Source organism: Arachis hypogaea, chromosome 14, assembly GCF_003086295.3.
Source record: "Arachis hypogaea cultivar Tifrunner chromosome 14, arahy.Tifrunner.gnm2.J5K5, whole genome shotgun sequence".
Lineage (NCBI taxonomy): Eukaryota > Viridiplantae > Streptophyta > Magnoliopsida > Fabales > Fabaceae > Arachis > Arachis hypogaea.
In genome coordinates this window covers 73,153,376-73,171,451 of record NC_092049.1, presented here as the reverse complement: position 1 = coordinate 73,171,451, position 18,076 = coordinate 73,153,376, and the positions used below count along the sequence as shown (strand labels likewise).

The window sequence follows — 18,076 nt, the reverse complement described above, 5'->3', positions numbered from 1 at the left end:
CTGTCTCTCCTGTGCGTCCTCAGCGTCGTCCGTGATGGGAGATGCGACGGCGGTGGAAGCTGGCAACAACCCGCTCGCGATGAAGACGACGACGGCGGCGGCTTCCCTCGGCGACAGAAGAACGCGAACTGACGGCGGCGATGGAGGCACAGTGGCTCTCCTTCCTCGCGGAGCTCTTCCTCTCGCTCAACGTCTCTTCCTTCCTGACGGTGACACGACAGCACGGCGACAGTGATGCCCGCCGGCGCCATCCTCCCTCTTCCCCCTCTCCTTCTCTTACTCTCTGATTCCAGCTTCCCCCTTTCTTTTCCTTTCTTTCCCTTTCCGTTTTTCCCTTTCTCTTGCTGTGCGTGTGTTTTTGTGTTGTGTTTGTGTTGTGTGTGTGAATTTGGGGAAAGGGGATATGGCGGCTGGAAGGGTTTAGGGTTAAGGTGAGTGAGTGAGTGTGGATAGGGTGTGGATAAAATTAGAGTTAGAATTTTTAATTTGAGAATTAGGGATTGTTTTTGGAAAAAATGTAAAATTAGAAATTTTTGGATAAATTAAAATTTAGTAATTTTAATTAAATAATTAATATTTTGAAAATAAAATTATGAATAACTATAATAAATCATAAATAATTTATTATTTATTTTTTAACAATTAGAGATTTTACCGGTTTAATAATGAGTGTTGAGTTATGATGGGTTTAGGATTTTAGTAGAGAGAAGAAAAAAATCAGAACTTTATATTTTATTTTTAAGGAAGTTTTAAAAATTTATTTAAATGTAAAAATATGTTAAATTTTAGAGTGGTAATAAAATAAAAAATAATATTTGTTATAAATTTATTTTAAATAAGAGAAGGAAGGTGACCACCAATGAGTTATAACTCAAATGGTATACTCTTCTCATACTCATCTAAGAGATACGCGTTCGAATCTTTCTATCTTTAGTATAAAAAGAGAGAGAGAGAAGGAGGGTGATCCAGCAAGCAGTAGAATGGAGAGTGAAAGTGAGAATTACAATTAGTAAAAATTATATATTAGTTTTATAAAAAAAATAAAATGATATATACCATTTTTAAAAAGTAATCATTTAATCTTGAATTTTTTATAAAAATAATTAATTAATACAAATAATATTTTAAAAAATTAAATTTTTAAAACAAAATAAAATTATGTTAAAGATTTAAATATTTTAAAATAAATTTTTTTAGTTACGAAAATTCTTTTTTTTAATAAAAAATAAGGGTAATATAATAATTATAAATTAATTTTAATTTAAAAATAATTATATAAAGATATTATTTAACTATAAATTCTAAAATTATTTTTAAATAAAAATCCTAATTTTAAGAATTAGAGTAATTAAATTAATTATTCTTAAAATATTATTTTATTATTAATTTATAATTATTTTTAAATAAATACTAATTAAGATAAAATTAGAGATAATCAAGTTAATTTTTTTATTCATAAAATTTAAAGTATTAAATTCAAAAATTTCAAATATTTAAATTAAATTATATAAAATTTTTATATTTTTTTCAATTACTAAAACTTTAAATTATAAATAAGAAAAAACTCGTTTAATATATAAATCTCTAAAAATTTATTTTGAATAAATATAATAAATCATAAATAACTTATTATTTAATTTTTAACGTAATTTTAAACTCAAAGTATCATTAAATTGACTTAAATATTTTTAATAAAATAAATTTTTGAATATAAAATCTTAAATAAATATAATAAATCATAAATAACTCATTATGTTAATTTTCAAAAATTTGAAGTTTTACATTTAATATGTTGAAACAACATTTTTTATTAGTTACAAAAAGTCTTTGAATTTTGTGACAAATTAATTTTTTGTTACAAAATATTTAGAGCTTTTGAAACAAATAAATATTTTGTTACAAAATGTTTTAAACTTTTGCAACAATAAAATCTTTTGTTACAAAACATTATAATATTTTGCAACAAAACAACAATTCAATACGAAAGCCAACATAATTTGTAACAAAAGAAATCACGTTGTTACAAAATATTCAAATGTTTTGTAACAATAACTAATTATTGTTACAAAAAAATCATAATTTGTAACAATTTTAAATTTGATACAAATTTTTTGTTACAAATGTTCCATTTTCTTGTAGTAGGGACTTGTGAGTATGGTGGTCCAGAGTTGTGTTGAGGAGGCGGTTTATAATCATATGGTGGGCCTTGTTGGTAACTACAAGGGGGTCCACCATATCCATCATCTTGGTACGTTTCCTGGAATGGCTCTTGACTATAGTAATTTGGTGGAGGTTGGTTGTCACGAAAGGGTCCACCATAACTATTGTCTCGGCATGCATTGTGGAATGGTCTTTGTCTGTGGTACTGTGGAAGGTGTTGTTGCCGAAAGGGTTGATTAGATCCTCGTGGCTCCTTCCATCTCTGATTGTTTTGACCTTGATGCATGTTCCTGTTATAATTTCCATTCCTTGCAACAACATTGGAACCAAACTCAAAGCGATAGGGGTGAGAACTCATAGCAACTAATAAAAATTAAAAACAAAAATAAAATCAAATAAACAAGCAAAATAAAAATTTTAAAATAAAAATCTGAATTTTTTTTTCTTTTTTTGTAATTTTCGAAAAAAATCAATTAAAAAGCAAATATTTACAATAACCAATAATAAGGCACACGTTTGCAATTCTCCGGCAACGGCGCCATTTTGATGAACTGAAGATTGATGGTTTAGAATTTACAATAAATTCTCGTTGCAGGTATAGTTTCTAAACCAAGCAATAATCCTTTCATACAAAAACTTGTTTGTCACGTAAGCAAACCCAATAAAAATAAATAACCGAAGTATTTAAACCTCGGGTCTTCTCTCAAGGAGTTGCAGGGCAGTATGGTTTATTATTGGTTATGTAAAAATATATATTTTTGGGTTTTCGAAATAAGGAATAGGTAATTTAAATGACGAGAAAATTAAATTAATAATTATAAATATCTCTTGGCAGGGTGTAAGAAATTGAAGTCCTATCCTAGTTATCCTTATCAGGGGTGATGAAAATTGGATTCTGCTCCCACTTAAATTAACCCTTGCTAAACAAAGAAAATTCAAGTGAACAAATTGATTTGATCCTCAGATCCCAGTCAACTCATATGGAAAGATTAGAGTTATTGGAGTACAAATCAATCAGCAAAGAATTTCAATTTCATTGAACAGCTGAGTTTGATAACTCAAGTGTTGCTAATTACTTAACCAAATCCAAAACGGGAAAGTAAATCTAAATTGAATTGAAATCATTCATAAATAAATTAAAGCAAAATCAAATCTGAAATACCTCAAAATATATTAATTAAGAAAATCATAACATGAATGGTTCATAAGCCAAATTGAAAAGATAATTGACAATTGAAGTAATGGAATAATTAAAAGTAGAAAATAAATTAAAAGAATATTGAACCTGTGATTGAAGAGATCATAGCTTAAACATAATAGAAATCCTAAATCCTAATCTTAAGAGAGAGGAGAGAACCTCTCTCTCTAAAAACTACATCTAAAACCTAAAATTTATGTATTACTAAGTTGTTCTTTTGATTTCTCCATTCTCTGGCTTATATTCTGTGCTTCTGGATTCAGAATTGGGCCGAAAAAGGGTCCAGAAATCGCTGGGGGCATTTTCTGCAGATTCTTGTACGTGGCGTCTATCAAGCGTTCGCGTGGGTCATGCGTTCGCGTCATCTGGGAGTTTTCCTTGTCACGCGTACGCATCAGTCATGCCTACGAGTCATTTGCGTTCTGCTCAAGGCGCGCGTTCGCGTCGTCCACGCGTACGCATCGATGCCATTTCGCACTAGGCACGCGTTCGCGTCGTCCATGCATTCGCGTCGCTGCCTTTTCTTCAAAACTCCATTTTTGTGCTTTTCTTCCATTTTTGTATGTTTCCTTTTTGTCCTTTAAGCCATTCCTGCGCTATGAGATCTGAAAATACTTAACACACAAATCACGGTATCGAATGGTAATAAAGGGTAATTAAAATTAATATTTTTAAAGCATAGGAAACATGTAAAACCATGCAATTTACATGAATAAGTGGGTGAAGAATTGATAGAAACACTCAATTTGAGCACAAATTATATCATAAAGTATGAGTTTATCAATCACATACAGCCTGCCATAGAAGAGATCACTCACAAGAAAAGAAGACAGTAATACCATAGTTAATTCAAAAAGACAAAGCAAATCCAATCCTTAACCCTATTCCTATTACTGATTCCATTCAACTTTATAAAGTATTTTCTACCCCTTTTGCTTTATTCCTTTTTTGGTTCAACCAAATTCAATCCCACAACCTTCTGATTTGCCTGACTAAGACCTACAAGATAACTAGAGCTTGCTTTAAACCACAATCCTCGTTTGATCGACCCTGACTCGCTCAGGTATTACTTAGACGACCCAGTGCACTTGCTGGTACAATAGTAAGAAGGTGTGGGATTCGTGCTACCAACCAGCTTCTCAAGTTGTGATAACTAGACTGTGTTGTCGACAAGTGTCTTTTCAGATAGAAAACAGACAATTTGTTCTTGATTTAATATGTTTGCCTTTGACTGGAATATATTTAATTACGGGTTTGGATTGGTTGTTGATGCATCATGTGTTGTTAGACTATTTTGAACATTCTATTCAGTTTATATCTGAAGGGTTAGAAAGGCTGGTAGTAGCTTGGGGTTATTATTTGAACTCTGTGATGGTGAGTTGTAGCGAAAATGAGTGTCAAATGTATGTTTTCTTAGTAGCTAGCCCGTCTGGGGATGAACAAAACTTATACCGAATTCCGATAGTAAAAGAGTTTTCCGAGGTTTTTTCCAAGGATATACTTGAATTTCCTCTTTCTCGAGAGATAGAGTTTGCAATAGAGTTAGTGCTGGGAGATCAGTCTAAATCGCACCATATAGAATATCGCCGTTAGAGCTTGTAGAACTTAATATTTAGTTCGAGGAGCTGATGGATAAGAAGTTTATCCAACCAAGTGCCCCCGCGTGGGAGCACCAATTTTGTTTGTAAAGAAGAAAGATTACAGTATGTGACTGTGTGTGGATTACAGACAGTTGAATAGGGTGACGGTATAAAATAAGTATCCCTTGTCGAGAATTGATGATTTGATGGATCAACTACAAGAATTTGATGTTTTCTCAAAGATTGACTTGAGTTCGGGATATCATAAGATCAAGGTAAGAGAGGAGGATGTTCCTAAGACAGCTTTTAGGACTCGGTATGGACATTACAAATACACAATGATGTCCTTCGGGTTGACGAATGCCCTTGCCGTGTTCATGGATTATATGAATAGAATGTTTCGACCCTTTTTGGACAAGTTTGTCGTGGTGTTCATAAACGACATCTTAATATACTCTAAGACTGCAAAAGAGCATGAAGAGCATTTACGAATAGTTTTGCGAATCCTGAAGGAAAGGAAGCTCTATGCAAAGCTTTTCATCCACGAGTTTTAGAAGAAAGAAGTGAAATTTTTAGGGTATATGGTAAGCTGAGAAGGCATTTCGGTAGATCCTACTATGGGTGAGGCAGTGATTGAATGGGGACGACCAACGTCTGTTACAGAGGTAAGGAGTTTCTTGGGTTTGGTTGGCTATTACAAAGGTTTATTAAGGAATTTTCGCAAATTGCCTTACCTATGACCAAGTTGACTCGTAAGGATATTCCATTTGTATGGACGTCCTAATGTGAAGAGAGTTTTTAGACTCTGAAGAAGATGCTAACTATAGCATCAGTGCTCGTATTGCCCGAATCGCATGAACCGTTTAAAGTTTACTATGACACTTCGTTGAAAGGTTTAGGTGAGTTTTGATGCAACACCGAAACGTTATAGCCTATGCTTCGCGACAGTTAAAACCGCACGAAGTGAGTTATCCAACTCACAACCTGGAGCTTGCAATAGTTGTGTTTTCACTGAAAGTGTGGAAGTATTATCTTTATGGAGTAAAATTCCAAGTCTTTTCCAATCACAAGAGCCTAAAGTATCCCTTTATCAGTAAGAACTCAATATACGTCAAAGGAGATGGATGGAATTATTGAAGGACTATTACTTTGAGCCGAATTATCAATCGGGAAAGGAAATATAGTGGTAGACACCTTGAGTAGAAAGTCTCTAAGTGTTTCTTGGATGATGATCAAGGAAGAAGAACTGTTGAGCAAGTTTGGATCTTATGTTGGGTGTTAAAGAGGTGGCTGGAAGCCTATGTCTGAACTAGCTGCATATCTATAGCAACTTCAAGGTTGACATTCAGAGAGCTCAGCAAGATGATCATGAGATGCAGAGGATTGGACAAGGAAAACAGGGAAAAGTCATCGAAGACAAGAGGGAATCTGGAGATACAAGGGGAGGATCTGTGTACCAAATGTAGGAGGTCTGCGACACGCGGTGTTGACAAAAGCTCATAAGAGTGGGTTCTCAATTCACTCTGGAGCTACCAAGATGTACCATGACCTGAAGAAGATTTTCTGGTGGCCATGAATGAAGAATGACGTAGCAAAACTTTTATCCAAATGCCTTACGTGCCAGAAAGTGAGGATAGAGCACCAAAAGCCATCTGAAACGTTGCAACCCCTTGATATTCCACATTGGAAGTGGGAAGGTATCGCCATGGACTTTGTGTCAGGCTTGCCAAGAACTAGAGAAGGATATGTTACGGTGCAGGTGATTGTGGATTGATTGACAAACGCCGTTCATTTCTTGCCCATTCGTATGAACTATTCCTTAGAGGAACTGGCGAGGTTGTATATCAAGGAGATTGTGAGGTTATATAGTATGCCCACAACCATAGTGTTGGACCAAAATCCTCGGTTTACTTCAAGATTTTTAGGAGCCTTTCAAAAGGCGTTTGGAACACAATTGTGTTTGAGCATAGTGTACCATCCTCAAACAGATGGCTAGTCAGAGAGGACAATTCAAACCTTAGAGGATATGCTGAGGGCGTGTATATTAGATCAACTAGCCAATTGGGATCATTACATGCCTTTAGTGGAGTTCGCATATAACAATAGTTACCATACAAGCATCGGAATGGCTCTGTACAAGGCTCTGTATGGGAGAAAGTGTCAATCTCCGTTCTGTTGGTATGAGGCTGGAGAGTCAAGCATCTTAGGTCCCGAATTAGTGGCGGAGATGACGGAACAAATAAAAAAGATTCGAGCTAAAATCCTTACTGCCCAAAGTCATTAGAAAAGTTATGTGGGTCAAAGGGGGAAGCCTTTAGAATTTGAAAAAGGTGACTATGTGTTTTTAAAAGTTACTCCTACTACGGGTGTTAGAAGGGCTATAAAGACTAAGAAGCTGAATTTCTGTTATATTGGTCCATTTCAAATATTGAAGAGGATTGGACCAATAGCGTACCAAATAACTTTACCACCAAACCTCTCAAAATTTCACGATGTGTTCCACATCTCTCAGCTTCGAAAGTATACCCCAGATATGACCCATGTGCTAGAACCGAAATCAATTTCAACTGAAAGAGAATCTGATGTTTCAAGTTACTCCCGTCAGAATTGATGATGTTAGTGTCAAAAGGTTTTGTGAAAAAGGAGTCTCATGGGTAAAAGTCGCTTGGAATTGGGCCGGAGTGAAAGAGTCCACGCGGAAACTTGAATTCGACATGAGGAAGGATTATCCTCATCTTTTTACATGTAACTAAATTTTAAGGTCAAAATTTCTTTTAAGATGGGTAAGATGTAAAATAAAAAAAAATTCACTAGTTAATTATATTTAAAAATTGAATTAAGAGTACTTAGATCGTCCAATCTAAGTTAAAAATTTAAATTTTATAATTTAAAATTTACAGATAAAATTAAATGCAAAAATTATTGAAAACGTAAAAATATAATTATTTATAAAAAAATATATACCGATATCGTAATTGATAGTACACACTTATAAATATTCAGTATTATGTATAAAAAAATTAAAATATATAAATAATAAAAAAATATTTAAAATGCAAACTGAAATATATACCCTTACAATTTTAACCCTAAGTAAGGAATTTTCGGTTATTGATTATTAAGCTGTTAACATTTTGCCTTTGTAACTTAAGAATTAAGGGTTAACTACCAAAAATGCTCTCGAATTATTCAAACGCTGACAAAAATACACGCGAATTTTACTATCGACAAAAATACCTTTAAATAATTTAAAAATGCAACAAAAATGCCCAACAGTAAGTATGTATTTTCAAAAATTACCTTAGAGATTGAATTTTGATGCAAATTTTTGTAAGAATGATTAGAAAAATGAGATATTATTATTCTTAAAATTTGGTAATTTTTTGCTGAGTATGTATTTTTTTGTGATTTTTTAAAAGTATTATTGGTTGTTAATAAAAAATTACAAAAAAATTATATACTTAACAAAAAATCACCAAATTTTAAGGATAATAATATCTCATTTTTCTAATCATGCTTGATAAAAATCGTATCAAAATTCAATCTCTAATGTATTTTTTGAAAAATACATATTTAATGTTGGATAATCTTGCAAAAAAACTAACATTAAATATATATTTTTCCAAAAATACATTAGAGATTGAACTTTGACGTGATTTTTTGCAAGAATGATTAAACAAATGAGATATTATTGTTCTTAAAATTTGGTGATTTTTTGTTAAGTATATATGTTTTTTTATAATTTTTTAAAAGTATTATTGGTTGTTAACAAAAAAATTATAAGAAAAATATATACTTAACGAAAATCGAAAAATTACCAAATTTTAAGGATAATAATATCTCAATTTTATAATCATGCTTGCAAAAAATTGCATCAAAATTCAATCTCTAAGGTATTTTTTGAAAATATATATTTATTGTTGGGTATTTTTGCTGTGTTTTTAAATTATTTGAAGATATTTTTGTCGATAGTAAAATTTGGGTACATTTTTATTAGCGTTTGAATAATTCGGGAGCGTTTTTGGTGGTTAACCCTAAGAATTAATTTTAAAAATGAGAGCAGTTGGTATTTCCCTCTGGCTCGGAGTCTCACACCATCTCACGGATGAAAACTTTTGAGCTACAAGTACCCATCACCTTGCAGAGATCACAAATCAAACCAACCTAACATCAGAAAACCAACCAAACTCCAGACACATCCCTCTTCACCGCTGACACCTCCATAGACTCACATACCCAAAACATTTATATATAAAAAAAATAAAACAAAATAAATTCCTACAAAAGAGAATTAAAAAAAAAAAACCTTAAAATTTCCCCCAAAATTCCGAAACAACAAAAGATTACACAGCCAGCAGAGTGCAGATGCTATGAAGAGAAATCATAGTTCCCACCACCAAGAACGGAAATGGGTCATACCCACCACAATCACAATAACCGTTCTCTTCATCACTCTCCTCCTCACACTTTCCGTTACCCACACCAAACCCTATTCAAATTCTCCCAATTTTACCCCTTTCCATGTTGATCGTTCGGGTTCCGACGACGGCGAAACGGGTCTTCCTACCTTGCCAAGGTTCGCCTACCTCCTCACGGGAAGCAAAGGGGACGCGCCGAGGCTCAGGAGAGTCCTTCAGGCAGTGTACCACCCTAGGAACTACTACCTGGTCCACCTCGATCTAGAAGCTTCCGATGCGGAGAGGCTAGAGCTTGCGAAGTATGTGAAGTCAGAGAGTGTTATGAGGGTGTTTGCGAACGTTATGGTTGTTGGGAGAGCTGATTTGGTCACCTACAAGGGCCCAACCATGATTGCTTCTACCCTTCATTGCGTTGCGTTGTTGCTCAAGAAGGTCAAGGACTGGGATTGGTTCATCAATCTCAGTGCCTATGATTATCCTCTCATGTCTCAGGATGGTAAGTGTAAAATTCGGAAATGTTGTCTTTTCTTGAAAAACCTTGATTTCTATATTTAGAGAAATGGTATAAATGATGAATGATGAATTGGGTATGTGCGAAAAATCTAAAAGGGCTATTGGGAATGGGAAGTTAATGTTATTAAGTCGTTTATGGTTAATAAATTTGATGAATTTGATGCTGAGATCATGTCCATTCACCATAGGTAGTTCATTTACCATATCTAAGGATTATCATAAATTTTTTGGTTAGTTGAGACTTGTCACTCTTGTGTATTGATGAATTTATCTTCTTCATAGTTCTCATTAAGCATGGTAAAGCTTCTGGTGCCCACTCTTCATTGGTTTAAATTGTAACTGCTATTTTTGGACTTTTGACTCCTTTTAAACTAACAAGTAAAAGGGTATGTTGGCAGCTCAGCTTGTTGTTTTACTAACTCTATTGAGATACTGACTAATTTTACTAGCATAAGTAGATGAATCGAAATTTCTTCTAATACCACATACAACAACAAACAACAATAACAGAGCCTTGTTCCACTAGGTGGGGTCGGCTACATGAATCAAACGACGCCATTAAGCTCTATCATGTATCATTTCTACAGAGAGACCGTTTACATGTAGATCTCGTTTGACCACCTCATGGATGGTCTTTCTAGGTTTTCTTCTACCTTTCACCCATTGTCCATCTTTCATCTCATCCACCCTCCTGACTGGGTGCTCTGTTGGTCTTCTTCTCATATGTCCAAACCACTTGAGACGCGATTCTATCATCTTTTCCACAATAGGTGCTATTCCAACTCTCTCTTATATATTCGTTCCTTATTCTATGCAATCGCGTATGACCACTCATCCATTTCGACATCATATATTAAAAATAATTTCTTCTAAGGTTTTCTTGAGTTTCTCTCTACCTCTACCTATAGGACTATCCTCCATTTTATCCACTGTCATAAGTAGTGCCTCCACTTGGCCTTCTCTGAATGTTTATACTGCCTACATACGAGATTTTACCATTGTCTCTGTAATTGATGCTGCCTAACTGTCCGTCTAGCATCATCATTGCTAATCCAGTTTGGTCTGGTTGATCCGCACATCTGTTGAAGCATCCTCGTATCTACTTCATTAACATTATGTTCCAGTTGACTCTTGAAAGAATCTTGGTATGAATCAATTCTGCAGAATAATGCAGAACCAAAAGAGAAGGTAGAAAGAAATGACCATGATTGAATATTGAATGATTCTGTATTCTTGAAGAATGAGTGAAAGAAAGTTGAAATACACTACGAGCCACTTAGTCCTTATATAGCATTCTAACAGCATTACCTAAATAAGGAAAGAAAGCTAATTCTAACTAATTCTGTTACAAAAAGAGGTTAATAGAAGTTTGAATTCTAACTAACTTCCTTTTCCCTCATTCTCTCTATTATTTCCCCTCAAACTTAATGTGGCTTTGGAAGCCACTTTAAGTTTGACTTTACATCGATTAAAGGCATCTACCGAAAGGGCTTTGGTAAATATATCTGCAACTTGGTCAACCGAACCAATATGGATAACATTGAGTAACCTTTGATTCACTCTTTCGTGCACAAAATGTAAATCCAACTCGAAGTGCTTTGTCCTACTGTGGAGAATCGTGTTAGCTGCTAATAAGACAGCATTCATGTTATCACAATAAAGAGTTGGAATTATTGGTAATTGAACATAGAGCTCTTGAAGTAAGTTCTGGATCCAGATTAGTTGAGAAGTCAGTTTCAGCTAATCCTCTATATTTTGCCTCTGTGCTACTTCTGCTCGTAGATGCTTGTTTGTGGCTAGACCAAGTCACTAACTTGGCTCCAAGATACACAACATGTTCACAGGTTGATCTTCGATCGGCCAAATCTGACCCCCAATCCGAATCTGAAAAAGCAAAGAGTTGTAGTTCAGTGCTGGAATGAAAAATCAATCCCTGATCCAATGTGCCAGCCAAGTACCTCAATATACGTTTAACACATTTCCAGTGAGAAATTAAAGGTTGTTGCATCTATTGAACAGAATAAGAAATTTCAGGTCTCGTTAAAGTGGCATATTGAAGGGAACCAATTATTGATCTATAAAGAGTAGTATTTTCAAAGAACTCATTGCCATGCTTAGTCAATTTTACACTGGTAATCATAGGTGTAGGCACCCCTTTAGTCTCGGTCATGCCAACTTTCTTAAGGTCAGAGATGTATTTGGATTGAGAGAGGTGATAAGCACCAGAGGGCAATTTCTTTGCTTCTATGCCTAAGAAATAGCTTAATTCACCAAGATCCTTTAGAGAGAAAAGGTGATGTAGTTGAGTAATAGTAGTTTGAACAGCACTTGAATCACTCCCAGTAATCAAAATATCATCTACATACACCAAGATATATATAGTAACAGCAGCATTATGTTTAACAAATAAGGAATGATGTGACCTTGTTTTCTTAAAAACCAAATGTGGCTAAAGTAGATGATAGTTTTTCGAACCATGCTCGAGGAGCTTGCCTTAATCCGTACAAGGATTTGTGCAACGACAAACCTGATCATGTTTGCTTGCTGAAATCCTGGAGGTTGCTTCATAAAAACCAATTCATTAAGGTCACCATTTAAAACGCATTATAAGTCGAATTAACGAATTTGCCAACCAAATTTTAATGCAATAGGTAAAACAATCCGAATGGTGGAGGGTTTAATTACAGGTGCAAAAACCTGGTCAAATTCCACTCCTTCTACCTGATGATTACCTTTGGCAACTAATCGGGCCTTATATTTAGCAATAGCACCATTTGGATGTCTCTTGATTGTGAAAATCCATCTACACCCAATTACTTTGGCATCTGATGGAGGAAAAACTATAGACCATGTTTTAGTGTTGTGACGAGCATTCAACTCTTCTTGCATAGCTCTATGCCATTGAGGTGTTTGTAAAGCTTGGGTGATAGATGTAGGAATGTGTTGTATGAGGTCAATGTTAGGTGTAGTACTGGCAATAAGAGCTTTAGGCTTAGAGATGCCGGTTTTAGATCTTGTTTGCATGGGGTGATGGTTCTTGGTGAGACGGGTAGGTGGAGCAGCGCCAAATTGTATGCTGTTAGAATGTGATGTGAGGGTGAGAAGTGATGTGTTTAAAGGGACAGGACTTCAACGGGAAGAGTCTGGTTGAGCATCAGAATCTGTGTTTGAACGGAGATGTATTTATGGTAGTGTGGTCTGAAAGATTAGATGAGGCTTGTGGAATATGTGTGGGTTATGTGGTTGGAGGAGTTTGGGGTAATTCAACATTATAAGGTGCAGAAGTATTAAGTATAGGAATTGGGAGGATCAGTAGGAAAGAGGGTAGAATAAGGAAACTTAGTCTCATCAAATTTAACATGGCGAGTGATGATGATTTTGCCAGATTTGGTAAGACATTTGTAGCCTTTGTGGTTTGGTGCATACCCAAGGAAAACTGATAATTCTGATTTGAAATCAAATTTGTTTTGAGCGTAAGGTTTGAGCCATGGGTAGCAAGCACAACCAAATACTCTTAGAAATGAGTAATTTCATTTGTCATGATGAAGTTTTTCATAAGGAGAGGTATTTTGAGTTGTCAGGGAAGGCAAACGGTTAATGATAAATGTAGCTGAAAGGAAGGCATCATCCCAATGGATTAAGGGAAGAGAAGCCTTAGCCAACATAGCAAGGCCAGTTTCAGTGACATGGCGATGCTTCCTCTCAACACGTCCATTTTGTTGATGTGTATATGTACATGGAAATTTGTGAGTGATTCCATTCTCTACAAGGTATTGAGTGAATGACTTGGAGAGATACTCGCTTTGATGGTCAGTTTGGAAAGCTTTAATTTTGGTCCTGTATGCTTTTCAATCATAGCTTTAAATTATAAGAATGCATTAAAGGTTTGAGATTTGGAATGTAAAAGATAGATGCAAGTGTAACGGGTATAAGCATCAACAAACAAAACATAATAATTAAAGCCATGATATGATGTAATTGGAGCTGGTCCCCATAGATCAGAATACATCATATCAAGAGGAGCATGAAAGTTAAAGGAATCAAGATTAAAAGTCAAGTGGTGCATCTTAGCCATATAACAAACCTCACATACACTTTCTTTATTGATGTTAGATGGTAAGTTGACATTACAAGTTTTTAGCAGATTGAACTACTTTGGGTGGACATTGCCCAAGTCTATTATGCCATGAAGTGTAAGAATCAATAAAGCCAGTGAGAACTTAGGTGGTACATTAAGAGGATTTAAAGAAAACTGATTTGCAGAATGTGTAGGTAATCTTGTAACAGCAGCTCTATTAAACTCATATCGCCTTTCTTAGGAGCTCCTTGAAGGAGGATCTCCGTGGTGGCCTAGGATTTAACATAGCAAATATTAGCATGAAATTCTAAAAGGAATGATTGTCAGCACAAAACTTTTGAACACTTATTAGATTTTCAGCAATATCTGGAGAATGTAGAAGTTGATCTAAAAGAAATTTTTGTTCAGTTTCTTTCAAGATTTACTAAATAAGAATAACCAGAATGTGCTATAGATGTACTTGTACCATTACCTAACAGGATTTGTTCTGGCCCATTATATTTGGAGGCAGCAATGAAGTTACTTGGATCAGATGTAATATGATGACTTGTGCCTGTGTCTGGGAGCCAGGAAGGATCTGAAATCGATGATGGAGTTGCAAGATAGGCCCTAGGTGTATGGTATGAGGGGGGTGGTGGTAGTGCTAGATTATTAGAGGCTTGTGATGGAGGCATATTTGTGGAAGGTTGCTGGAAAGTCTGATCGAATCTATGGAAGCAATTGATGACAGCGTGGCCTGATCTTCCACACAATTTACAAATTGATCTTGAGTCTTTATTATTGAATCTTCCACCTCTGTAGAATCTTCCCCCTCTACCTCTTTTTCCATTAGAATTTGCTCTTGATGTTGTACCAGACTGTGATGAAACCTGAATATAATTTGCTTGAAAGGATCCAAATTCTGGTTTTTGAAACCTTTCAAACATATCCTCATTAGCTGGTAAAAGTGCTTCTGCCTCAATTAGAGTTATTGTTTCTGATTTGGTTAAAACAGAAGAAATGTAGAGAGCATAGTCTTCGGAGAGTTCATCAGTTATGGCAGTGATGTGATCCTCTAAATACAAAGTATAACCTATGACAGCTAAAGAATCTACAACCTTCCTGATCTTGCTCAAATAATCAGCAGCAGATGTACCTCTCTTCTTGATTGATTTGAGCTGTGCTTTCAATTGTTGGACTTTGATCTTGGAGAATTTAGAAAAGTAATCTTGAATCTTGGACCAAGCTTGGTGTGCATAATCACAATCTAGCATTCGGTTCTTGAAACTTGAATCAACAAATGAGGGCAGCCAAGTCATAATGTAGTGATCCTTAATTTTCCATTGCTTGTAATTTTCAGATTCTGTCCCTGAAGCTTTGGCTGCAGCGCCTTGAACTTTTTTCTGGAACTTTTTCTGGATTCAGATGATCTGCATGTTCATTTGCATTTATGACATGTAGAGCCAATTGTTGCCAAGTTTTGAAAGTATCCTCATGCAATTTGTCAAGAAGAGAAGCAGTGAAGGTGTTAGAATTGTTGTTGGAGGAGGATGAAACTGGAACGATCAATGCCATGGATCGTGACCCAATGCTCATGATACCATGAAAGAATCTTGGTATGAATCAATATTAAACTTCGTTACTTCTATGATGGGTTAATACAAGGTATCCTGAATAGGGAATATGTTTGTATAGTTGTATAACTGAAATTGAAGCCTTGGGAGGCTGGAGCTACTTGCTAAATCATAAGTCAACTTCCTTTGGTTTGAAAGCATGGAATTTTGACAAGATGCTATGTCCATGCTAACTTAGGTGAAGGAATCCTTCATTTCCCTCCTTTGCGGTTGTTAATAATTTTAGGTTCTTTCTTTCTTTCTTTTAGGGTGATACTTGTTTGTCCTAGTCAGCTATGCAATAATTTTTTAATTAATTTGTTTTTATATATGGATATTAGAAAATAAATATTTTGTGCTCTCGTATGATCATTTTCACATCATAACTGTTAAGATTGTCATTTGATTCAAATCTCGTTGTACGTAAGGTTTTTCTACTTCTCGCTTTCATGATTTTCGTGGCTCTTGATGAATAGATCCATGTCTGATATTTCACATATATAAATTATGTTTGTGTTTGCTGACTTTTTTTCTCATATAACTTGCTTCAGATCTCTTCCATATCTTCTCATTCATACCCAGGGATCTAAACTTCATAGAGCACACTAGTAATATGGGTTGGAAAGAGTGAGCATATTATTTTACGTTTGATTTGTTTTAGTTTGTTGCTACACCTAGTCGTGTTAATTGTAAACTTTGTAGAAATGTAACGATGATTGCAGGTATCAGAGAGCAAAGCCTATAATCATAGATCCAGGGTTGTATCATTCTAAAAAATCTGGTCTCTTTTATGCTAAAGAGAAAAGATCAGTCCCAAATTCATTCAAGTTATTCACAGGTATTTATTCTTTTTGATGCATAATTTTGTCATTGTGCCTTGGAACTGATAGTAGATTAATATGTCTACAAGACAACAGAGGCTTTCGTGATTAATAATCATATTAGATGCATGGTGTTAAATCACCTTATTTAGTGCAGTTGGATGTGTTCTTTTGGCAAAAAAAAAAAAAAAAATCACTTTTTGAACAACTTTTGTTTTGTTTCGTGTTTTGTGGTTTTTTTTCCCCCCTTTTTTTTTAGCTAGATGCTGATAACATATCTTATGACAAAAAATCAATTCCCATCTTTTCATAATATCAACAGTTTTAAGTTTTGGAATCACAATTTTCAGAATCTGAAACAAGGTAACAAGGGCACCCTTAGTCTAATATGTCAAACTGATCTTGAACTGTTATCAGGAATTCTTTTGATATTTATGTAACACAGATCAGCTTGATCCAGACTATCGAACAATGGCATTGAAGCATCTTGACAATTTCTTTTGTTCTTTAGATGTTATCAACAATTATATATTGGTATTTTTTCAGACAGAACTTTCAAATCTTTAAATGGTTGTGTAATTTTCTTGGGAAGTTTGTGATGTGGTAACCTCTACTGTTTATCTTGTAGTCACTTCTGGAAAATGTAACTAAGGTCTAGTTCTTGTTTTACAATTCTTTGTTGCATAGATCTTTTGCATAGCCATCTTTAATTCGTGGTTAAAACCTTCAGTTTTCAACTTCGGTTTACCTGTAGTAAAACAAAGAGGGAAAGAGAGATTTGGATTTTCTCTTTGATATTCCATTCATGTATGTGTTGAAACATCTCTTGGATATTTCAGCTAAATGTGTTTTGTGTTTTACAGGCTCTGAATGGGTTATCCTAACAAAATCCTTTCTCGAGTTCTGTATTCGTGGTTGGGATAACCTTCCGCGCACTCTCCTTATGTATTATACAAATTTTTTTTCATCCCACGAAGGCTACTTCCACACTGTCATGTGCAATCACAAGGACTACCAGAACACCACCGTGAATCATGATTTGCATTATTTAAAGTGGGACAACCCGCCGAAGCAGGATCCAATGTTTTTGACGCTGGTGCATTTTGACAACATGGTCCAAAGTGGTGCACCTTTTGCTAGAAAGTTTAACAAGGATGATCCAGTTCTCGATAAAATCGATAAGGAACTCTTGAGAAGAAAAGATGGCTACTTTACTCCCGGTGGTTGGTGTATTGGCAGTGGGAAAGCTCCGTGTTCTGTTTATGGAAATCCAGTTGTAGTTAAACCAAGTATAGGCTCAAAGAGGCTTGAGAAACTAGTGGTTAAGATATTGGATTCGGAAAATTTTAGGCCGAAACAGTGCAAGTAGTATTCAAGATACATTGTCCATCTGTATAATTTTGATTAACAGCTGCTATTGAAAGCCTTTTGATATATAAATTTTACTGGTTTTTGAAGTGGACTTAACTTGCTGCGTTTGTTTATTTTTATTCAATCCTTGGATTTCCTAGGAACTTTTATGCAGAAGACCTCAAGTTGATTCTTAAGTGTAATTTTGGTGGAAGGAGAAAAAAAAAAAAAGGATCAACAAACCGAAGTATTTGATGGGTTAGAATACAATAATAGTCTAGTTTTATTTAGTTAGAAGTCAGAAGGATGAACTGCATTTCTCCTTAACCAGGATAGTATTGCTCTGCTTTTCTTCACCAAAGAATG

At 34.9% G+C, this 18,076-nt stretch overlaps 1 protein-coding gene across 1 annotated transcript; it reads left to right on the top strand.

Annotated features, from left to right (window-relative positions):
- The first annotated feature begins 8,976 nt into the window (after positions 1-8,976).
- Positions 8,977-17,827, top strand: LOC112742105 (beta-glucuronosyltransferase GlcAT14C). The gene is made up of 4 exons (XM_025791348.3): positions 8,977-9,852; positions 16,091-16,166; positions 16,262-16,377; positions 17,224-17,827. The coding sequence occupies exons 1-4, from the start codon at positions 9,309-9,311 to the stop codon at positions 17,727-17,729; spliced, it is 1,242 nt and encodes a 413-aa protein (XP_025647133.1). The 5' UTR covers positions 8,977-9,308; the 3' UTR covers positions 17,730-17,827.
- The last annotated feature ends 249 nt before the right edge of the window (positions 17,828-18,076 follow it).